Raw genomic sequence first — 23733 nt, 5'->3', positions numbered from 1 at the left:
CGACCAGCACCCCCAGTGGATCAGCCCTGGGGAGTCAGGGTCAGTGGTGGCAGGGGCAGACCTGGAGATGGATGGGGCTGTGTGGATGTGGTCTTGGACCTCTAAGTACACTTCCTGGAGGGGTTATTGGTGTCAGTGATACCTGTGTGTCGGCATGAGTCTGTTCAGCTCCTGTGATGCATCTAGAAGCCGTCTTTGGCATCCAAAACACCCCTAATGGGATGTCAGCACAGCACGTGTCTCTGTGGAGGAGTGTGGCAGCTCTGTGAGCCCGGCTGCGTGGGTGCCAGGCTTGCAGCTAGCTTACACTGACTTCACTCGTGCTGAACACAAAGTGGGGTTTCTAGCTGTGAAAGTAAGGTTGTATGAGCCCCCATCAGCTCTACTTGCAACCTGCATGGGTTTCGCCCCTCGCCAAGCGCTGGAGAGTGGGCTTGGGTAGAGCTTAGCTGGCCCTGTGCCACCTGAGGTGGCATCTGCTGGTCAGCATCAGCGCCTGGGCTCACCTGCAGTGGGAACCACCACTACACTGGATGTGACCCTGCTTAGTTTCCCTTAAACTCACATGGTCCTGCAACTGAGTTGGGACAATCTCAAGTACGAATACAAGGTGGGTGGAGAATGGATTGAGAGTAGCCGTGAAGAGAAAGACTTGGGGGTGTTGGTGGATGAGAAGCTCTACATGAGCAAGCAACGTGTACTTGCAGCCCAAAAAGCCAACTGTATCCTGGGCTGCATCAGAAGTGTGAGCAGCAGGGTGAGGAAGGTGGTTCTGCTCTCCTGAGACCTCACCTGGGGTCCTGCATTCAGTTCTGGAGCCCTCAACACAGGAAGGACATGGAGCTGTTAGAGCAGGGCCAGGGGAGTCCACGAAGAGGATCCGAGGGCTGGAGCACCTCCAGCACGACAACAAGCTGGGAGAGTTGGGCTTGTTTAGCCTGGAGAAGAGAAGGCTGCAGGGAGACCTTAGAGCATCTTCCAGTACTTAAAGGGGGCTACAGGAAAGCTGGGGAGGGGCTCTTGATCAGGGATTGTGGGGACAGTATGAGGGGGATCAGTTTTAAGCCAAACAAGGAGAAATTTAAATGAGTTATTAGGAAGAAATGTTTTCCTATGAGGGTGGACAGACACTGGCCAGGTTGCCCAGAGAAGTCATGAATGCCCCATTCCAAGAGGAGTTCAAGGCCAGGTTGGACGGGGCTTTGAGGAACCTGATCCAGCGGGAGGTGTCCCTGCTCATGGCATGAGGTTGGAACTGGGTGAGCTTTAAGTTCCCTTCCAACCCAAACCATTCTATGATCCTACGATTCTGTGCTGGGATGTAGCAGCTGGATAGGAAGGAGGTATGGTACAGTGGCCGCAGGATTTAGAGGTGTCTCAGCTGGGGGACAGCGCAGTGCCGTGCAGTGCAGCACTGCAGCCGGAGCAACGACGCAACACAGAGCGGGGCAGGCGGTGCAGTGCCTCAAGGGCCCTGCAGTGCCATGCCTGGAGGAAGGGATGGCACTGTGGAGTGCCCCAAGGAATTGCAGTGGGTTGGAAGTGCCAAAGTGTGACGGGAAGCACTGCTGCCGTGGGAAGGAGCAATTGCAGGCAGTGATGGGGGAGGAGAGCGGTGCAGTGATGGGGGGGTGCAGTGATGGGGGATCGAGGCGGTGCAGCAATAGGATCGGGGTGGTGTGGTGATGGGGGGACAGAGCAGTGAGGCAGGGGGATCTGTGCAACGATTGGGGTGCCAGGGCAGAGCAGCAATGGGGGGCAGAGTAGCCATGGGGGTGTCAGGGCAGTGATGGGGGTACCAGGGCATTGATGGGTTGCCGGGATGGTGATGGAGGTGTCAGGGCAGCAATGGGGTGTCGGGAGTACAGCAATGGGGTGCCAGAGTGGTAATGGGGGTGCCAGGGCAACGCAATGATGGGGGGCAGAGCAGTGATGGGATGCCGGGGTGGTGATGAGGTTGCTGAGCAGTGCAGCGATGGGGTTGGTGATGGGGGTGCCAGGGCAGCGATGGGGTGCCAGGGTGGTAATGGGGATGATGGGGGTGTCAGAGTAGTGATGGGGGTGCCGTGACAGTGACGGGGGGGCAGAACAGCAATGGGGTGCCAGGGCAGTGCAGTGATGGGGGTGTCAGGGCAGTGCAGCAGTGGGGGCAAAGGAGCGATGAGGGTGTCGGAGTGGTGATGTTGTGCCAAGGCGGCGATGAGGTGCCGGGATGCTGATGGGGGTGTCGGGGTGGTTGAGCAATGAGTGGGTGCTGGGGATGCGATGGGGTGCTGAGGCGGCGATGGGGTGTCAGGAGTACAGCAATGGGGTGCCACGGTGGTGATGGGGGGCAAAGCAGTGATGAGGTGCTGGGGCGGTAATGGGGATGCCGGGTGGTGCAGCGATGGGGTTGGTGATGGGGGTGCCAGGGCAGTGATGGGGTGCTGGGTGGTGCTGGGGGTGCCAGGACAGTGATTGGGGGCAGAACAGAGATGGGGTGCCAGGACGGTGCAGTGGTAAGAGGTAGAGCAGCGATGGGGTCGGTGATGGGGGTGCTGGAGCGGTGCAGTCATTGGGGCAGTGATGAGGGTACCAGGGGTGCAGTGATGGGAGGGTGCCAGGCGGTAATAGGGTGCCTGGGCAGTGATGGGGTGCTGGAGTGGTGCAGCATTGGGGGCAGAGCAGTGATGGGGTGCCAGGGGTGCAGCAATGGGGTGTCAGGGTGGTGATGATGGTGCGGAGGGTGCAGTGATGGGGGTGCTGGGGCGGTGGTTGGGGTGTCAGGGAAGCGATGGAGGTGCTGGGGCGGTGATGGGGTGCCAGGTGGTGCAGCGATGAGGGGCAGAACAGCAATGGGGTGCCAGGGCAGTGCAGTGATGGGGTGTCGGGATGGCAATAGGGGTGTCAGGGTGGTGCAGCAATGACGAGGTGCTGGGGCAGTGATGGGGGTGCCGGCGTGGTGGTGGGATGCTGGGGCGGTGGTGGGATGCTGGGGCGCTAATGGGGTGCCAGGGCGGTGCTGGGGCTCATAGGGTGCCGGGGTACAGTGATGGGGGCAGTGCTGGGGCTGATGGGGTTCCAGGCAGTGCAGTGAGGGGGGTGCTGGGGCAGTGCTGGTGGTGTTAGGATGGTGCGGTGATGGGGGTGCTGGGGCAATGCAGTGATGGGGGGCAGCGCAGCGGTGGGGTGCTGGGGTGGTGCTGGGGGTGCTGGAGTGCCGGGATGGGGATGCTGGGGCGGTGATGGGAGTGATGGGGTGCCGGGATGGGGGGGGCTGTTGGGTTGCCGTGGAGCAGCTGGGACGGTGATGGGGTGCAGCGATGGGGTGCTGGGGCGGTGCTGGGGTGCCGGGATGGGGGGGGCTGTTGGGTTGCCGTGGAGCAGCTGGGACGGTGATGGGGTGCAGGGATGGGGATGCTGGGGCGGTGATGGGGGTGCCGGGATGGTGGGTGGAGGTGGCTAATGGGTTGCCGTGGAGCAGCGCTGAGGTCACCCCGCTTTGCCGCGGCGGCAGACACCCCCCCCCCGTCCCCGCGGTTGGGCGCAGGCGCGCCGCAGCCCCCCCCGCCGCCGGACCCCCGCCCGCCGCGATTGGCCGCGGGCTCCCCCCGCGCCGCCCCATTGGCCCGCGGCGGCCGCTATACGGGCGGGTTGGCGCGCGCCGCCCCGCCCCCGCCCCCCATTGGCCGCCGCTGCGCCCCCTGCGAGCCGCGGCGGCCGCGGCCGCTCCCGCTGCGCCCGGCATGGCGGCGCCCGCAGCCCCGCGCCCGCCGCCCGCCGCCGGGGGCCCGGTGAGCAGCGGGGAGCGGAGCCGGGGCGGGGAGGAGGGGAGCCGGGCAGAGCGGGGAGCAGGGAGCGGATCCCGGTTTGGCAGGAGCTGCAAGCGGATCCCGGTGCAGCTGGAAGCGCATCCCCGTGCAGGGAGGAGGGGATCCTAGCAGAGCTGGGAGTGGATCTCCGTGCAGGGGGGAGTGGCTCCCGGTTTGGCAGGAGCTGGGAGCAGATCCCGGTGCATGGGGAGTGGATCCCGGTGCAGAGAGAAGAGGATCCTGGCAGAGCCGGGAGCAGATCCCGGTGCAGCAGGGAGTGGATCCCGACAGGCCGAGGAGCAGGGAGCGGATCCCGGTTTGGCAGGAGCTGGGAGCAGATCCCGGTGCAGCAGGGAGTGGATCCCGACAGGCCGAGGAGCAGGGAGCGGATCCCGGTGCGGCAGGGAGTGGATCCCCGTGCAGGGAGGAGCGGGTCCCAGTGCCGAGAGGAGAGGATCCTGGCAGAGCTGGAACCGAATCCCGGTACAGCTGGGCGTGGATCCCGGTTGAGCTGGGAGTGAGGAGCGGATTCCGGTGCCGAGAGGAAGGGGGGTCCTGGCAGAGCTGGGAGTCAATCCCGGTGCAGCAGGGAGTGCATCCCGCAGAGCTGGGATTGAAGAGTGGATCTCGACAGAGCTGGAGTGAATCGGCGCAGCAGGGAGTGGATCCCATCAGATTTGGGATGGAGGAGCAGATCCCGGCGCAGCGGGGAGCAGAGCAGGGATGTCACAGCCTGGCAGTACCCACCGGCCACCCTGGAGCAGCTCTTGCCCTTCTGACCAAACCCAGGGCAGCTGCTTGGGGTGCTGGTTCTGGTTCCAGTGAGGTGGTGTGGGTAGTCGAGGGGTGCATATGTGTGTGTTACCTTGTGGAGGGAACGGGTTTGGATCTGCTGAGAGCTCACCTGGAGTCCTGCGTTCAGTTCTGGAGTCCTCAGTGCAGAAAGGACATGGAGCTGTTGGAGCAAGTCCAGAGGAGGTCATGAAGATGATCCAAGGGCTGGAGCACCTCCTGTACAGGACAGGCTGAGAGTTGGCGTTGTTGAGCCTGGAGAAGAGAAGGCTCCAGGGAGATCTTAGAGCAGCTTCCAGTACTTTTCCCCAGGAAAGCTGGGGAGGGGCTCTTGATTAGAGGGTGCAGGGACAGGAGGGGGAACGGTTTTAAACTGAAAGAGGGGAGATTGACATTAGATACTAGGAAGAAACATTTTCCTGTGAGGGTGGTGAGCCTCAGGTTGCCCAGAGAAGTAGTGTCTGCCCCATCCCTGGAGGTGTTCAAGGCCAGGTTGGATGGGGCTGTGAGCAGCCTGATCCAGTGGGAGGTGTCCCTGCCCATGGCAGGGGGTTGGAACTGGATGGGCTTTGAGGAGCCTTCCAACTCAAACCATTCTGTGATTTGATGATCTGTGCATTATTGTGGGTATGAGATGGCATGTTGTGGAAGGATGACTGTGGGAGAAGGTGGCTCCTTGCCTCAACCTGTTTTTCTTTCTCAGGTCATGTAGGAGAGCAGTATTAATGTGAAGATGGGACTGTTGGTGTTTATGCGTAACCTGCTGCTAGCCCTCTGCCTCTTTCTGGTACTGGGATTTCTGTACTATTCGGCTTGGAAGTTGCACCTTCTCAGATGGGAGGATTCAAGTAAGTACGAACACCTTGAAACTGTCTCTGGACTCCTTAAAACGTCTTTCTAACAGTTGCAGTAGTACTGAGGTGGTTCTGACTTAGTAGTATCAGAGGGATATAATCGAGCCCAATCAAATGCTGGAGGTTTTAGTATACTTAAGGGCTTGAATTTGTGATTACCTTATGTTCTTTATGGCTTTACTTTATTACTGGATATGAAAGCAGGTTCACGCTCTAATCTAGTATTACAGACTTCCGTTCTTAGAGTAGTCTGTCGGTTTATGACTCCTAATTGTCAAGATAAGGAATTTGTTTGCTGAGGCTTTTGCTCCCTGATTCTTTCTGTACATTTTAAAATATTTAAGACAAGTGTGTTTTTTTTCCCTCTGGTGGATTTTAATTTCTTTCTATAATTATATCTGCTGGTTATCTCATCATCTTACTTTGTCCTTCAGAAATCCTCATCTTCCATTTATCTTCCGTGTTATCTGCCAACTATCTGCCATCTAAAATGATGTTTCTCAACCTTTTTAAGTCCAAAGAGACATCTGACCTCCTTGGATACGATTGTGCTGTGCGGTAAAGCCATAGGAGGTTTGAGTTGCAATGAGATATAAATTAGGCTGAGGTTTGTTTGCTGAGTTGCTGTTCTTATTTTTTCTTGTGTTGATTCCTTTCTTGCTTGCATGTGAGAGTTGTTTATTAAAAACACCAAAACAAAAAAACAATTCCCTCGTCTCCCCCTCCCACCCAAAACACAAGCCAGCCTCCTTTGCAGCTGTTCCACGGGCTGTTCCCATGTCTCACAGCTGACTGTTGCCCTTGGATCAGTGGCTGAGGAACACTGATCCAGAAGGATTGTTTTTCTGTCCGACAAAAAGCTGCCAGTCAGATTCCATCTTCGCTGTATTGCATTTCTGTGCATGCTGCTGGAGGTTTCTACTGCAATGCTTATTAATCTTAATAGTTTTATACTTCTACATAGTCCATATCTGTTGTTATGTGGTCTCTGAAGATTTGCACGATGATAGATGATGATTTGGATATGACATTTGCACTGATGCCGTGATTTTGACAGGAGGACTGCTAAGAACAGTACTTGTTCTAGAACAAGTATCAGAAGACTGAATTTGTAAAAGGAGATGCGTAGTGGTTTTTTGAGCAGGGATTGTTTCTTCAGTTGTTTCTTTTATTGTGCCTCAGAGGAAGAGTCAAAAAAACTGTTTACCTTCTGAAAAGTAACTCTTTTGTCAGTGAAGTTTAGAAAATCTTCCCTGCATGAAAATGAGTACAGAGTGTAGCTAACAGAACAGCTTTGCCAAATCTGCTACCATGTGGTGATCTGTTACGAAAATATACCACCTGCCATCCTTTACTTCCTTCATGCCACCAGAAATTGTCTTGGAAATTCCCAAGACCTTCAAAAAAAACCCCTCCAGGCAACACCTCGTATGTGAACTTTGTTAAACATGAAGAAGCTTTGTGTTTGTGTGCCATCTACCAAGGTGCTGAGTTGTGTTCTAAATTTCTTCAAGTTTCACCTCTTTGGTACTTTGTGCCTTTAGTTTTGTGTGCCGTATACTACTTTATGCCGTATCAGTCTGGGGAATTTTGTGGTAACTGCTTGGCCTTGCAGTGTTTCAAATCTGTATGCAAACATTGTGGATTTCTGTAAAGGGAACACTTTCACCCAGAAAGATGACTTTAGGTTGCAGCTTGCTTAGAGTAATTTCTCTTGAGTGTTGAGTGGCTGCTTTCAGGTACCCAGGATGCTCTGACAGGAGCACTGTGAGGTGATGTCAGACTTTTTGTAAAGTGTGTGTCTCATTTTTACTAATCTTTACTAATGTAAAATATGTCCTTCATTTATTCTCGGAAGTTGCAGTGCTCGCATTAAGCTTCTTCAATCATGCACAGCGCAACGATGCTAGTTTTAAGATTTACCTTACTGACCTTTATCAGTTATCACAGTTGATAAAGGCTGTACCATTTTTCCTTTTCTTCTACACACTTTTACGGATTGCGTCTTAAATATCAGATGAAGCTCCTTGAAATATTTTGTCAGCTGCAGTCTAGTGTAAGAGGGTAAAATTTTATATGATTACTTTTGGAAACATTAAAGGTGGTACCGGTTTTCAGAGGATCTTCAGTTTTGTGTGTATCAAAACATGTTTAGTCATCATGTAATTTTACACTTGAGGAATTAATGCAGATGTAAAATACAAATTTAAAAACCTGTATTGGGAAACTTGATATGGAGATTTAATGTGAAGCTTCTATAAATAAGCATTGGGAAGTTAACAAATGACAGAAGCCAAGTTGCTCATTTAACCATGATTAGACTTCCTTGAGCATGTGTAATACGATACAGTGTATAATGGCTCGGTCATACTTTCTGTTTTCTGACGGAGAGCCTTGCTTAGTTCAGTGCACAAGACAGGTGATGCTCGATGGTGGTTTATTTCCTGAATTATGGTCGGTGTATGACCTTGTAAATTGCCTTAAAGATTGAGGCTGTAACGCTGGTGTCCCCAAAGGCAAAACTCAGTTAAATGTGTTTCTGTTGGGGTGCTTAATAATCTGAGAATATTGACTTTACGTGGAAGTTATGAGTTTATATGTAAGCTACTTTAGTGAATTATTTTCTCTTGCGACCGGTATCTCTACTCTGTGTAACAAATGACTCCTTAGCTTCAGTAGTCACATTCATCTTTTCTCTCTTCCACTCTTTGTGCTGGAGGAGGCATGAAACTAAGCTGACCCTGACACCTGACACCCTTGCAATCTCTTCAGAGACTGGTTTCAGTAAACTTGACACCTATATTTGATATCGAGCACATAAGAATTTGCCAGAGAGTGATGAAAAATACTTGGTCTGTTTACTTGTTGCTTGGTGTGGTTTGTTCACTTTAGAAAACACCCAAGTATGTTGTAATGGGTTAATTTAATTGGTAACTCATTAAGGAATCTAGTGCTGAGACTGGTGTTTAGATATTTAGCTGCTAAAGTAAATGAATAGTTGACGTAATTTATTTGTACTTCTGACACCTCCAAGAAAGGAGACTTAAGCGTCTGAATAGACTGAAAGATACACATCAATATTTCTCTTAGCATCGCCATTTAACGTTAAATCTGTCCTTCTTGAGTGATGCCTTAGTGAGTTCTGAGATTGTTCTTACTCTGTGACTCTACACCTTGCCAAAATACAAGAGAGAATTGGAAACAATTAATTCTCTAAGGCTTCTCTTTCTTGTGGCAAGAATAGATTGAATTTAGCTAATGTGAACTGTTTAAGGCTTAATTAAGTTCAACTGCTGCTTCAGTTCAAGATAAACCTCCAGTGGCTGCTGCCCCTCTCTCATCCGTTTAGTGAGTATCACGGCTGGCTGCTCTTGTTTCGTGTCGGTGGCTCCTTAGAGCAGCGGCAAAGCGTGAAGAAGTGGTGTGCAGCACTGTGAGAGAGCAGTGAGTTTGAGTTCTGTAGGTTGTTGGGAGTCTGAGAGCAGTGTTTACAACAGGAGTAAGCTTTCCTTTTTCTTTTTACTTCCCTGATTTCTGTAACGCAGCTTCAGTCTCTAACGCTAGTGGTAAGAGATGCGCACCATCCTCGCACGTTCTTCCCAGACAGGCAATAACGACAGATGCCGCAGCCTGCTGATTAGGAGCATTGAGTTGCGTGGAGGTGTGCTAAGCATGTAGAACTGATAATAGGATGTGAGAGACAAACAGGGAAATAAGAAGTTTGGTGTCGGGTTCTCGTCGTGTTTCTGGGCACTGAATTTTCAGGGAGTTCTTACATAGTAACGATAGTGATAGGTGCAGGTTTTGAAGATCCGAGACGTGCTGCGGTCTCTTTCCCAACAACTCCATGAACTGCTTTTGGCTCTGAGGAGTAAGGAAGATGTTATCTGAATGAAGTGTGGAGAAGTAAATACAAATATATCCTCATATATGTGGGGCCTTGGGTAGCCTGATCTAGTGGGACACACCCCTGCCCATCGCAGGGTTTGGAACTAGATGATCTTTAAGGTCCTTCCCAACCCAAACTATTCTGTGGTTCTATGATCTCTGAGTGTGAACGAGACAGCGCAGAGGAAGGTACCTCAATATCTTTGAAAAGCACGATGGGAGATGGAGTCTTGCTGACAGTGCCTCTTAGGTTTGCTTTATCAGCTTGGAGGAGTGCATTTTTACCCATAACTGAAGGACAGAATATAATCATGTTAAAATTTAATGTTGATGTTTGATACTTAACCTGGTATGTGTATAGCTGATTTTGCAGCTTAAAAACGAATGTGTTGTAAGGAAGTAATGATTCCATTAAAAATGTCCTGGCTATGGAAGTATTTGATTTATTCCCCCAAGGCAGCTTTTTTCTTTTTATTCTCCCCCCCTAACTGAAAAATACTGAGGACAAGGACAGTGTGACACTATTTTCTTGTTCTCTGTTGTATTTCTATCTACATTACCACTGAATAAATCTAAAGAAATATATACTCCACCCTAGGTACTTTTGTCAAACCCTATGTTAACACAATTTGTAGCTATAGATTTTGAATTTGTCGGTTTGAATGTGGCTTCTGAAACATCTCCAGGTATGTTCTGTTGATGTCTCCATAAAGAAATCAAGTCACTACTATGTCATTTGTTGCTCTGTGTTGTTTGCAACTCTAATTCTGGAAAGGCAGACAAAGAGATAAAGCTCTGTGAAGAGATTTTCTGAAGGTATTTCAGGACCCTTTTCCTTTTTATTATTTTTTTTTTTAATGTCTGTTTCCATGGGAACGAAGGAGACATTAACAGGGAAAACTGACTCACTTCTGCTTGCAGGTTTTTAGTCTGCTTGCATTTCCATGGAAACCAGCCTCACAGTAAAAAAAAAATAAGGCTAAATTCATCAAAAGCAATCAAACCTTTATCTTTAATATAAGTACTGATTTCTTGCTTTCAGAGTGAAATGGTTTATTGTCAGTTCTTGGAGTAGGGACTAAAAATGTACTGATTAAACGGATCTTTTTACAAGGGTTTGGAACATGCACATTCGTTCTCACGTGCCTAAAGCCCTGTGGTATTTGTGATGGCACAGAGCACGGGTACAACCGCCGTATCTTGAGTTACCAGGGGTGTTGTTTGTTCTCTGTGAAAGGAGTGGATTTTGTGTACACTGACATCTGACTTCTTTCCATTCTGTGGTTTAGCGACAAACCAATGAATAGACATTCAGTTGGTGTGTGAGCAACTAGGCCATGGAGACAAACTCGTCTGCTTTGTGGAGTGAGAGAGAGGCGTGTGATAGCTTTGTGCTCGGGCCCTCATCTCTGGGAGTTACTGTCCTACTTGCCTTTGCCAGGAGAAGGAAAGGCAGGAGTGCTTCTATAAAAGAACAACTCCAGGACAGCTTAACTTGGCACCGAAAGCTTAAATCGCTGATAAAAGCGATTTGAACTAAGCTGACTGAATTTATGGTTAGATGGGGTGATGGAGCACGTCCTTTTTTACTGTAGAATTACACGGCACTCGTGCCCATGCTGTGAGGGGCGGCAAGCAGATGGTGATGGCTGTAACCATTTCAGGATCTATTTATGGCTTTAGGAGTGTTCTCTGTGCTAGACTTCATTGCTGTTGCTGCTGCTCCCCAGGCTGAAAAGTCTGAAAGACACTTAACCTTGTAGGTGTCAGCCTTTTTCTTTTCTTTTTTTGAGAAACAACTGATTTGGACAGTATTATGCAACAGTGTAAGTTTCCTGAAACAGTTGCTTTTTTTGCTTTGCAAGGAAGAGTCTGGAAACAGCATTGAGAGGGGTTATTGTGAATTCACTATTGTTTGAGTCATTAGTAACTTCAAGATCTGTTTCATCTGCCCAGCTGTTCTGTAGTCTGTGTTAGTGCTGTACTTACTGCACCGAAATTGAGAACAAATGTTTAGAAAGTTCTCATAATACACATCCAGCTACAGATTTAAGGGATCTCTTTGCTACTTTTCAGATGCCTTAGGGATTTGAGGATGCTTTTTGAAATGTTAAAAATAGGAAGGAATATTATTGAGGCAGCAGTGGGTATTAGAAACAAAGATGTAAAAATAGAAGTTAAAACAACAATTGTCTGGTAAAGTAGCTTAACTTTTGTAGGAATCCTCCTATTGGGCTGACGTGTTCACTTGCGTTCAGCTTGAAACGGAAAACTTTAGCGTATTAACCATGGTGGATGATTCTTTTATCTATGCAGAACATAGAAAAATGGATTTAGTGCCCAGAAATTTTAACTGCTGTTCAGGTTACTTTGTGCTCTCTGTTAACCTGCCAGAATAAGAAGCGTGGCTAAACTTTAACTCCTGCAACTCAAGACATTCAGTTGTGGGAGTTGTGGGAGTTTCCACAGCTGTAGTTCTGCCAGCTACTCTTCACTTGGCTGGAGACAAGATGTGTACATTCCCGATTCCTCTTGCTCTGACTGTTTGATGCATCCGCAGAGAACTGCCTGCCCTCTGCACGAGAGGCAGCTGCCTGCCCACCACCAGATCAGGAGAGACAGTCGGGTCAGGGAGTATGAATCAGAACTTCTAAGGTCTATGAAAGAGTTAAAAAAATGAAAGAAAGTTCATGACTGCCTCTCTGTTTGGTGGAAAGCAGGGCTTCACAAGGCGGGCCAAAGAAATAGGGGAATGAAAGTGCTTCATCTGAGCTATTACTGCCCATTTAGTGAAATACCCAATGTTACTTTGCAGCCTTGCTGAGACCTTGCTGTCTCCCCCGGAATTTTTAGTGCTGCTGTAATGTTAGCAGCACAGGACAGAACTCTGCTGGGGCAACGTGAAATGATGCATGACAGAACCATTGAGGGAGAGAGCAAACGGAATGTTGCCTTGTCCTTGGGATTTCCCCAGAGGAGGAAAAACTCTCTGAGCACTCTTCAGGCTTTGGAAGCCTGTAGGGGCAGGTTTAGTGGAGGGCATTAAGGGCACCCTAAGCACTTCCTGGATCAAGGAGTGGCTGAAATGCTATGCTGGTACTCATCTTTAGTGTATCTTCATTTTAGCTTTTTCAGCCCTGGGTTACTGTTTTAGTTCTGAGCTAACGGTGGCTTTTCAGCAAGATAGAAAAGCAAGGTGCAGGAATACTCCTCCACTCCCCTACACACAGCTAGGCATAGTTTTGCATCCTGAAATAGTGAGGGGCTCTTGCTTCTTTTGACAGTAGCAGCATCGTTGCTGTTTGGGTCCATGTTGAAGCCTTTGCATTTCTGCCTCTCTCCATTTGTGTGGTGGGCTGATGGGTGCAAATGAGGAAATCACCCAGTATAAAACAGGGAGTGGTTTTATTTGTTTTGCTTAGTTGACCATAACCTGACTTAGTGTTTCTATTGCTCCCTTGCCAAACTCTTGTGTGTTTTCTCCCTGTCCTCTCTAGGTTTGGGAAGGATATATTCCTGTGACTTTGGGTAGGTGGATTGGAATAGCGTTCGTAAGGGGCAGCACTCAGTGTCTTGCATGCAGCCGAAGCTGTGTCCTCCGATACAGCTTTTCAGAGGTCAAAGTCAGCAGCTTTCCGTGTTCTGGAAGGTACAATGCAGTGAAAGCACTTTACCTCTCTTAGCAATTGCTCTGCAGCTGAGTGCTTTCAGAAGTGAAAGGGCTTATTCATCTCAGCTGACTGTGAACCCCTTAGTGATGAGTTCAGCTGGAAACAATACCTCCCTGTGCGGACTGTCTTATCCGTATTAGGGAGTGGATCTCTGCCTTTCCCTTCGTCTTGTGCCTGTGCATCCCCTTGGTGCGTAAGGTGCGCGCTTCTGACCTGTAGCCATTGCAGCAATGGCTGTTGTGCCTTCGGTTATTACCAGTTTTAATGGAAGCTTCATTCTATCGCACATTTGATAGGATAGGTCACACAGACTTTCTCCGTTGGCTTTCATACAGGCAGGCTGGCTTTGGGCACCTTTCATGCGTGTTTCAATTTTGCTTCACATCAGTTCTAGCACAAAGGAGGTAATATGTGATTTGTCTTGACTTGGACAGCTTTTACTGCTGTGATCAGCTGACCGTGGCCTTAGTACTGATTCTGACCATATCTGTCACACTTAGGGATGCTTTGCAGAGGAGATTTTCCCTAGATTGTTATTTTCTGCCAACCTTTTTGGTGCTCCTGTCACTGTAACATCTCATTTTTTCTCATTGCAGCCTGTTTTTACATCACAGTGTCAGGCTGAGGCAATAAAACAGCCAAGCCTGGGTATGACTTGCAAGGACAAGTACAATTGGGTCATGAGGTATAGCTCCATATGAATTATGTATCTCTTCTGCACTTCAGAAAGAATGTAATTGTGCACCCAGCCATCAAGCAAAAAGCAATTTGTACTGCGTGTGCATATCCTGAGTAGATGTTTGAACCTGAGATAGCTGATTTTAAGTGGTTACTCCTTCATGGCACCGCATGATTATACTGGTCTTGTATGCACTGCTTTCTGGAGGAAGTAATCGTGTGTGAGGTCAGTGCCAAAATTCTGGTCAGGTAAAGGCACTACAGGATGCTTCTTAACCACTTCTGGGTTTTTTGAATAATCCAGTGCCTTGACAATCCAAGACAAATCTCTGAGGGTCAGAATGTAGCATTTCTTCCTCTGTTTCAAGAAAAGAAGGATCAGAATGTGTTAAAATTAGCTATTTCCGTTTTTTTTAAAGGGCTTATATGCATGTATGTTGCTTGTCTTGAACTTTTTTCAGATGGTGTTAGGATCCTTCCTACTTTAACTCGGCCTCTGATGTAGCACATCATTTTTTTTCAGCTGTTATTCTGTGGGTTTCAGTGTTGGGGACTCTGATTAAACTGAGGTCCATCTGAGCTGCAATAGTGCAGTAAGCATGTCACTTAATAGCTCCTGGAACAAAAAAGAGTTAACACAGTGTAACTACAGAAAAGTTTAACCAATATCTCTTCTAGCTACAGTGAATGTGCATGTTCTGAGGAGAATCTTTGCTCAAACATTAGGCACAGATGCATTATGCTTTAAAAGAAGTAGAAAAAATGAGATGGCACAGAAATCGATTAAAGTGGTGTTTTCCCACAGGTAGGTAGCTGATGGCTTCCTATGTGTGCTTACTCTAAATAAATGTTGGCAAAGTTGTTAATGCATCTTTTTATCTTTGTCAGAAACTATCAATCTCACAATAGCTTTAATACCATGTAAGTATTGCTTTTCAGCTGTGAGTGTGTTTAGAGACCCCAAATCAAATAAATGTACCGAGACGCATTTCTTGGGATGAAGGGTGTTAACTTAAACAGACTTGACTCAGGAAGGCAGAGGCACAGGAAAATGAAATTATTCTGTATCGTGCAGCAGCTCAAGGGCAGAGCTATGAATAGCATAAAGGTCTCAAGGTTTTTGATCTAGTGTCCAGTTGTCTAAATGAGGCTCACTGTCCTGTAATCACATATTCTGCGTCTGTGTATTTCAGGAGAGCAGCACTAGGCTGAAGTTGCTTGCTTGGGGCAGAGATCATCTACTGATTTTGTAAAAACACAGCAGGATTTCAAAGTACTGTATTGATAATAACAGGACTGGTGATGGTCTGCATGGGCAGCGCTGGGGGTTTGGTGGAGGGGCTGTGAGCAGGGTGTGATGTGGCCAGTGTGAATTGCGGTTAGAGGTTGCATAAGATGCATCTGTAGAAGTGCCTTAAGAACAAAGTGTGCAACCTGGACTGTTGTGAACGTTGGTTTGGGGCTGTTTTTCTGCCTTCAGATACACCACATCAAATACTTCACACTTTCCATCTGCATTACTACCAAAAACCACTTTTCTCTTTTAATCGGTAGTATTTTTTATAGTGGAAAAGTTTAATTTTGGTCTCCATACTCAGGCACAGAACTCTCTTTTTTCCTATTTAAACTTAAAATGAAATTATGTTCAGGCACAGGCTAAGCTTCTAAAATTTCTGCTCAAAGGATGAAAAACTGAGCTTTTGAAAAGAAGGGACTAATGGAACCATTCAGGCAGTTTTAACCGTAGCAATCACTAATGCTCGAGGTATAATTAGAAATCTAATTACTGTGAATTTAGTTGTTAAGTCTTTTCTGCCTTTTGAGACTTGCCCCACACAATTCTATCGGGTTCCAAATAGAGCATAGGCAGTTCTCCATTATACTGTGAGGAAATTAGTAATGCTGCTTTTCTCTGTTAGCTCTGCTGCCATAATCTCTGTGCCTTATCTGAACATTGGAAAGGCTTTTATTATTTTCAAATATGATTCATTATAACATTAATTTCTATATATTTGAGCACAGAGCTTTTGTGTTTGGGTCCAGTATGTCATTAGAAGCAGAAGCCTGAGTTAATACAATGTAAAGACTGCAAATTGAATTCTAGTGAAAAAATGTGTTAATTCTGATTTGCTTTATAACTTCATATTTAAGGATGCTTCAGAGACAGTTTGAATATTTCTAAAGCTTTTAAAGGTCAGTTTCCACATTGAAAAATAGGCCTTATTTGCATTACAAAAATATGAAAGCATCAGTGCTGTATAGTAAGATATTTTGCTTGCTGCATATTTTGCTTCCCACAAAGTTAGTTTTGTAATTATAGCATATGCTATTCTTTGAGAAGTAGTTTGTGATTCTGTGAATAGAGACCATACTGTCACATGAACATTTAGGCTACTAAATGAAGCTTTGAATGCTTTAAGTTTCTCGATGTAGTTATTAAAACTTTTCTCTTTTAAAAACGAATTAAAAATAGCTTATAAACTAGGGCTAAGTACTCTTTATCATGAAATCAAACAAGGCCAAGTGCAAGGCCTGGGTCGGGGCAATCCCAAGCGCAGAAACCGTCTGGGTAGAGAATGGGTTGAGAGTGGCCTTGAAGAGAAGGACTGCAGAGTGTTCGTGGATGAGAAGCTCAACGTGAGCTGGTAACATGCGATTGCAACCCAGAAGGGCAACCACATCCTGGGCTGCATCCAAAGTGTGACCAGCAGGGCAAGGGAGGGGATTCTGCCCCTCTGCTTTGCTCTTGTGAGACCTTGCTTGGAATCCTGTGTTCAGTTCCAGAGACCTCAGCACAGAAAGGACGTGGATCTGTTTGAGTGAGTCTGGGAGAAGCCAAGAAGTTGATGCAAGGGCTGGAGCACCTCCCATACAAGGACAGACTGAGAGAGTTGGGGTTGTTCAGCCTGGAGAAGAGAAGGCTGCAGGGGGACCGTATAGTGACCTTCCAGTACCGAAAGGGGCTACAGGAAGGTTGGGGAGAGGCTCCTTATCGGATAGTGCAGGGATAGGACAAGAGGGGACGATTTTAATCTGAAAGAGGGGAGATTTAGGATAGATGTTAGAAAGAAATGTTTTCCTGTGAGGGTGGTGAGACACTGGTGCTGGTTGCCTGGAGATGTCGTGGCTGCCCCATCCCTGGAGGTGTTCAGAGCCAGGTTGGATGGGGCTTTGAGCAGCCTGATCCAGTGGGAGGTGTCCCTGCCCGTGGCAGAATGTTTGCAACTGGATGATCTTTAAGGTCCCAAACTTTTTAATGATTCTATGATTGTGCACTCTTCTATGCAAATTACACTTCCTGCTTCGAAGAATGGGTAGATGAAGACTAGAGAAATCTGTGGTTGTCTAGTGGATGCTGCTTTTCTGATACAGCCTTGATGCAGAATTCCTTCTTGTGATTAACTGTAGGTATGGCTTCAGAAAATGGAAATTGAAGAGTCAGAGGAACCATTAGGTGAAAAAAAAAAAAAGTTGATATTGGGAAATTCACTCACTTCTAGCAAACTTTACAATTGTAGCACAAAAAAGAACAAAGATAAGACATATTTCTTTAGACTTTAATGTAATTTCAGGAAGTTAGGACTACTTGGATTTCATTTAAGACTTAACGGATCCAAAAGATTTAGAAAAGCTCTCTTGGCTGCTATGTATTAATTGCTGGTTTTGTCATAACGCTGCGCTAGTCTGAGTGTACCTCGCTTCACGGTCGTGTGTTTGTGCCTTTGCAGGAATGGAATTACCCCAGAAGTAGCTTTTGTTATCTGTGTTCCTGTTCAGGGTGTTAAATCTTGTGATGGGTTCTTTCTTCACAAACTTGTTTATAAAAGTGTGTGAGATATCTGCACCATTAATTGTGAAATTTTCTATTGTTTGTCTTGGAGAGGTGCACAAAACCCATAAGGCAGTTCGCTCCTTGTGTTGGGGATCAGCTGGGTTTGAAGAGCTGCTCACCATTGTGTGAAAGCGTTCAGTAGACGTGGGATTTGTACTGTCAAACCTTCTCCTGGGGACCTCCTTGTGATGTCCCTGGAGCTGTTGACTGCACTATCCCGATTCCTTCTTCCTCCCTGCACAAGTCTTTTATTCTTGTTTTACTCTTGTCTGCTTCTATAAGCAATGATTTCTCTTCAAAGGCACATTGTGTCTCATGCTTGAAGTGATATCTTTGTGGAATACTGTGTGTTTCTGTGGAATGCTGGTTGGTTTTTGTGGGATACTGTGATACATTAGTGGAACACTTGTTTTTTTTTTTTCTGAGGAATTAAGGGTTTTTTTGCTTGGTTCTCTAATATAATTTCTGCTTGTCACATGCTTTAATCTTTGTACAGACTAAATAACACGACAGGGTAGGTAATGTGACATGAATTCTGGACTTGCAGCACTGGGAATGTTTCTGCCGAGCCCTAAGCGGCTCCAGTTCCTCTGGCTTGGAAAACTTGTTTGTGTAGTGAATTGGAAACTGATACAGCGTGAAAGTACAGAGGTTTCCTTTTCCCTGTGCCTCCGGCTCTTTAGGAAACGTGGTGTTGAAGCCACACCAGGCAGGCTGATGCCCTTAAAGCAGAGGTTTTGCCCAGATGCTCTTGGGGTGCAGGGACCGAATCCCGACCGGTACCGCGAGAGGGCAGCAAAGCTCTTTGGGTCCTCTGCTCTCCCCTTCCCTCCCTCTCCCCTTCCCTCCCTCTCCCCTTCCCTCCCTCTCCCCTTCCCTCCCTCTCCCCTTCCCTCCCTCTCCCCTTCCCTCCCTCTCCCTCGCCCTCCCTGCCATCTCCAGACCCATTCAAATGGAATAAACATTAATTTTAAAGAAACATCCCACAAACAAAAGCCCAAACAGCCCCAAAAGCGCAGCATTTCTCTTTCCTTCGCAGTTACAGAGTGGTAGTAGCTCTGTAGAACCTTTTCTAATGCTTCACATGGTGAACAAACTTTTCTTTACATCCAGACCAAACCTCTCTTATTTCAACTTAAGGCTGCTGCCTCTCGTTGTCACTCTGTGACACTTCAGGAACCAGGCTCTGTTTTCTTGATAATTTTCCTGCGAGTGCCGGAGCGCTACCCTTTTGTCTCCCCAAAGCTTTGGCTTCTGCAGGCTAAACAAGCCTGGTTTCCTCAGTCTCTCCTCGTAGGGCTTGTGTTAGAGCCCTGGTATTTGATCATTTGCACAATCCCTTGTTTGTCTGCAGCCCTGCCTAGAGACCAGGCATGATGCATTGAAACAGAGGGCTCGTTGTTATTTGGAGGGGTTTGTGCTTTGGGTTGCTTTTGTTTTTCCCAAAACTTTTTTATTGCTTCATGTCAGTTAAATAATTCCATGAACTCTCTGGTATTTCACTTTCTCTTTCAAACACCCCTTTATTATTAATTTGTTGATCTGGAGGCGCGTGGTACCTGTGTTGGAGCTTGATAAAGAAATATCAATGAAGGGGCACTTAATATTGAATGTATGCTGTTGCTACCGCAAAGGCTTTTTGCTTCTTCAGAGGCTTAGTCCAAGAGCAGTCACTGTTAAGGGAGTATGGAACAGAGGGGTGAGTAGAAAACCAGACTTCAGGCTCTGTTGAGGTTGCTGAGACTCCTCTCTCAGCAACCTGTTCTGTGGTGCTCTAGTAGAGACATTTTTTCTAATCTCCAGTCCAAACCTCCCAATCTGCCCTTTGTGGCCATTGTCACTTCCTTCCCCTGAAGGACTCATGGGATGATATGGGCATCAGGTAGGTTTTTCGTATGCCTACGTTTTGTTTTTTTTTCCTGTAAACATGACTGTAGACAGAAAGTGAAGTCCTGAAGGCAGCGTGAGAAGTGAAGTATTCCAAGATAACCAAGCTCTGTCTTGAAATTCCAGAGCTCAACAGAGGAGAAAGTTAGTGTCTGTGTGCCCAATACTATTAATTTAAGGTCCAAGTACTTGATACACAGCTATTTAGTAAGCTCAGACTCACAAAGGACTGTTTGGAAGAGGATAGCTGTTAGAGATTGCTGTGTAATCAGATGTCAAGGACTGTGTGAGGATGATGGTTGCAAGGAAGGCCATGCCTATGGTAATTGGTTCCCTCTGGAGAAAACAGGGCTGCTGAAAATAGCTGGATTGGGTGTGAACACTGCTGCAACCGTGCTGCTGCCGCCAGCTGTTAATGATAGGCACGTTTGGGCTGTGACTGAAAATGTGGAGATACTTGGAGTTTTGAACACAGGTTTGATCATCACTGAAGTGTCTACACATTTGGGTTTGCAACCAGTGGCAAGCGGAATTGGGCAACTGCAGTGCATTGCATCTAAAAGGAGCAATGCCCTTAATGACTCCCTTGTGTATTTGTGTTTGGTTTTACTAATCCTTATGAGCATTTGTGTTGCTTATTCTGTCATGTTACAACTTTCTAGACTTCTTTCTCCAACTCCTAGTTCTGCAGTCTGGTATAGCGCAGATGTTATTTTCCAAACTATTTTTCAGGTAGTTTATTTTTTCAGTCAGGCACCTCCACAAAGGTGTTTAAACGCCTTCCATGAATAGCTTCATTGATTCAAAACTCTCTGTGGTATAGGAACACTTGAGGTTGTGTGATAAGATGTGCACTGGTGGCAACTGTAGCCTAGGATCATAGAATCATAGAATGGCTTGGATTGGAAGGGACCATGAAGGTCATCCAGTCCATCCCTCCTGCAGTGAGCAGGGACATCTTCAACCAGATCAGATTGCTCAGATCCCCATCGAACCTGACCTTGAATGTTTCCAGGGATGGGGCATCTACCACCCCTCTGGGCAACCTGTGCCAGGGTTCCACCAACCTCAGTGAAAAAAATTTCTTCCTAGTATCAAGTGTAAACCTCTCCTCTTTTAGCTTAAAACCATTACCCCTTGCTACAGGCTCTGCTAAAAAGTTTTTCCCCATCTTTCTTCTAAGCCCCCTTTAATTATTGAAAGTCTGCTCTAAGGTCTCCTTGGAGTCTTCCCTTCTCCAAGGTGAACAGCCTTCTTTCGGCCTCTCGCCACAGGGGAGATGTTCCAGGCCTTTCATAATTTTAGTGGCCCTTCTCTGGACCCACTCCAACAGGTCCAATATTGACAATTCATCTACCTTTTAAGTTCTTTTAGCTGTTGCATGCAGTTGTCTGTCTGCATTGACTACACCAACAGTATTGGTTGTCTTTTTTTCATAGCAGCTTCACTTGTTGTCCTTCAGAAGTGAGATTTCCAAAGCACACAAGTGAATAATCAATGACAGATACCATAATGTCTTTTCTTCCAGTCACAGTTGAGAAGTGAGCATGTTCCTCTTCTAAGCTATTTGCTCTTAAAATAACTTTTATCAGTCCCTCCTTGCATGTGCCTGTGTACGCTTTATAAAACATTTTAATTAAAAAGCATTATTTGTGGTATTTCCTGTGCCCGTGTCCAGTGGGAGCTGTAGGGATGAATGTTTCCAGAAGGCTTTATTTTGCGTTGATTGCTGGGTGGTTCCCTTCCTACATTCTGTGCAGTGTGAAGCCTCATCTCTGGAATGTCTGGTCCCATAAAATGTTTGGGGAAACACAGTTATTTGCTGTCACGTGGGGTGTAAATCCCTTGCAATTTTGTGTTGGATGCTCTGTTCTCACACAGGATTATAAACACATGGGGGCGTTTTTATGTTAGGATTTTCATTTTGAAGATAGGAGCAAATCCAAGTTAATAATTTTTAATTTCTCTTTCCCTTATGTTGGTCCTCCATCAAGGCAAAGGCTTTTGGCTTCTCTTAAAGGACAGGCTTGAAAGTGTCTCAGATTTCTAGATGAGTGCTGGTCGGTTTTACTGAGTAAGAACTTATGTTGCTCGATTGTAACCTTCTTGGGACTTGGGCTGTTTAGAAAAATAATGGCCTTATTGCTGTCCTGATGATAAAAAGAGGTGAAACTTAATTTTATATATATTTTTTAAAAAACACTAATAGCAGAAAGATGGGAGAATAACACTCCTGAACAATCAATCTGTAGGTAAGGAACGGATGGTGTTAAGTTCCAAAATATGTACTTAAGTTTTAAGAAAATAATTCGCATTTATTTTTAACTGCTAAAATTTCAATCATTTTCATGTTTATGTTATGTATCTCAGTGCTACTGTCTTGCACTTTTGTATTCCTGGCACTCTGTGTTTCAGCCCAGCTCTCTCACTGGCTATAAAACCAACGGGGAGTGAACTCAAACTACACAACAGTTTCCTGTTGTATAACTGTTCAGTTACTTACTTGAGTAAATATTTAAATTGTTAACTGATTGTCCTGTGTTTCTTGTTTTTTTTTAACGTAGATCAATGTAGTTCATTTCTAGTATTGTTTATTTTCTTGATTATCTAATCTTAAATATTGCTATTCATTCTAGAAGTTATGTTTTTAACAATGGCCACTCAAAATGTTTTCCTTCATAGGAAACTGTAGAAAATAACCTTGGAAAGAATGGCAGGAGGTCTTTCTCCAGGCCTTTAGAAACAATATTTTTAACATCATATTATGCCAACATCTGTCAGAAGTACTCTATAAAATCTAATTATGGAAACTTGGACAATCTATCCCTGCATTGAATTATTCTTCCCTGGTGACAGAGTTTTCCTGATGTCTACTCTAAATCACTTTGACCACAATCAAGTCGATTGCAAGCTTTTCTGATCCTCCTTCCCTCTTTTCTTTTTCCTCTTGTCCTCCTTCAACACGTGTTTTTTGTATTCTAGATTAGTTGATAGGCTTCTTTCAGTATTATTTTCTTCAGATTTGGGATATTTAATCTTTCTAGTGGAGAATTTTTTTTGGCATCTGATCGTTCTTACTTCTAAAGACTCTACAACTCGTGCATATGTTTCTTGGAGTGCGATACTCCAGAATATATTTCTTTGGAGGCTCTATCTGAGCGGAGTAGGAAAATGTGGCTCGCAGTTATGCTGTAGTTCATACTTTTCAGTGCAAAGATGTTGGGGTTTCAGTATTGTGGTGCTCTTTCAGATCAGCTTGTCATTCACCGTAACTCATTGTAATACGTTTATGTCCACTTGGAAGCATTTTGTTCTCTTGCCAAGATTCAAATATTTGTATACTTGCCATATACTTGGATGTCTTGGTGCTGTTGCCTTGGAACATATAAAAACATGGTTCTGAGTCTGCTCTGGTGGAAAGACATGAAACCGTCTTTGAAGTTTAGAAGTTGTGTCCTTTGGTCAAAGGCGATTCACTGCTGTCTTCCCTCCCTTCAGGAAAAGGCACTGAACTGGGTGGAAGGGTCTTGTTGCCAATATCATGATGGACAACATGCTTTGTTAGGTTTCTTTGAGTTTCAAGCTCTGTAGACCTTTTCTGTCACATGTATCCCTGCCCTGATGTGCTTTCTAGAACAGGATAGAGTTCCTTTCTGTTGCAAATTGTACGACTTGGTTTCTTCTCTGTACTGAGGGTTCTTATATTTTTCTGAAGACAAGTGGTGTATAGTTCTGGACTAAAATTCAGTGTATTCATTGACAGTTCAATTTTGGGATGGTAACCTTAAACACAAAATCTAATTAGAGCTTTCCTTGCTCTTGTATGCCTTTTCCTCTTTGCTACTTGTCCATACAGGCATTGCAATGAATATGACAGTGCTTCAAATCAAGCTTAGGAGAATTATTTGCTCTATAGTGCTCATATAATCTGTTCTTACTCTCCCTCCCCTTGCTAAAGGACTCTCTGCGTGAACTCCTTGTTTCTGCTCTTGCTATGCTGAATCTGTGATGTGATGGTCCTTCTTCCAGAAGCAGAGGAATCTGCCTGTGTCATTACCCTGGGACCACTTGCAGATGCAACATAGCCTTCAAGTTGCTTTTTGGAGAACCTTCTGATAGAATATTTGGATATGATGTGTACCTATTGGATGATGCACTGATTTTAAATTCTGAAATCCACTTCTGGCTTTATAGAAATAATCCAGAAAATATTACTGTGGTGTTGACTGGGACTGTTTTCCCTTTTTTTTTTTTTTTAATTTTTTTTTTTTTACGTTTTAATATTCTTTTTGAGGCTAAAAGTGTAATTTTCCAATCACAGAAAGATATCTTGGGAAAAG

General features: G+C 46.0%; 1 protein-coding gene across 7 annotated transcripts in view; it reads left to right on the top strand.

The window, feature by feature from the left end:
- The window catches only part of ST3GAL3 (ST3 beta-galactoside alpha-2,3-sialyltransferase 3), a 210938-nt gene that overhangs the window by 11662 nt on the left and 175543 nt on the right, over positions 1 to 23733 (top strand). For 5 of the 7 annotated variants that reach the window (XM_054073724.1, XM_054073727.1, XM_054073722.1 and 2 more), the window contains exon 2: positions 5287 to 5431. In XM_054073724.1, coding sequence (XP_053929699.1) covers positions 5317 to 5431 — 115 coding nt within the window. In that variant the 5' untranslated portion in view covers positions 5287 to 5316. Of the gene's footprint in view, positions 1 to 3666; positions 3774 to 4259; positions 4275 to 5286; positions 5432 to 23733 lie in introns of those variants that run through there. The other 2 variants (XM_054073723.1, XM_054073725.1) reach the window with 2 other exon arrangements.

The sequence above is a fragment of the Cuculus canorus genome, chromosome 8 (assembly GCF_017976375.1).
Source record: "Cuculus canorus isolate bCucCan1 chromosome 8, bCucCan1.pri, whole genome shotgun sequence".
Lineage (NCBI taxonomy): Eukaryota > Metazoa > Chordata > Aves > Cuculiformes > Cuculidae > Cuculus > Cuculus canorus.
This window is presented reverse-complemented; position numbering and strand designations above follow the sequence as displayed.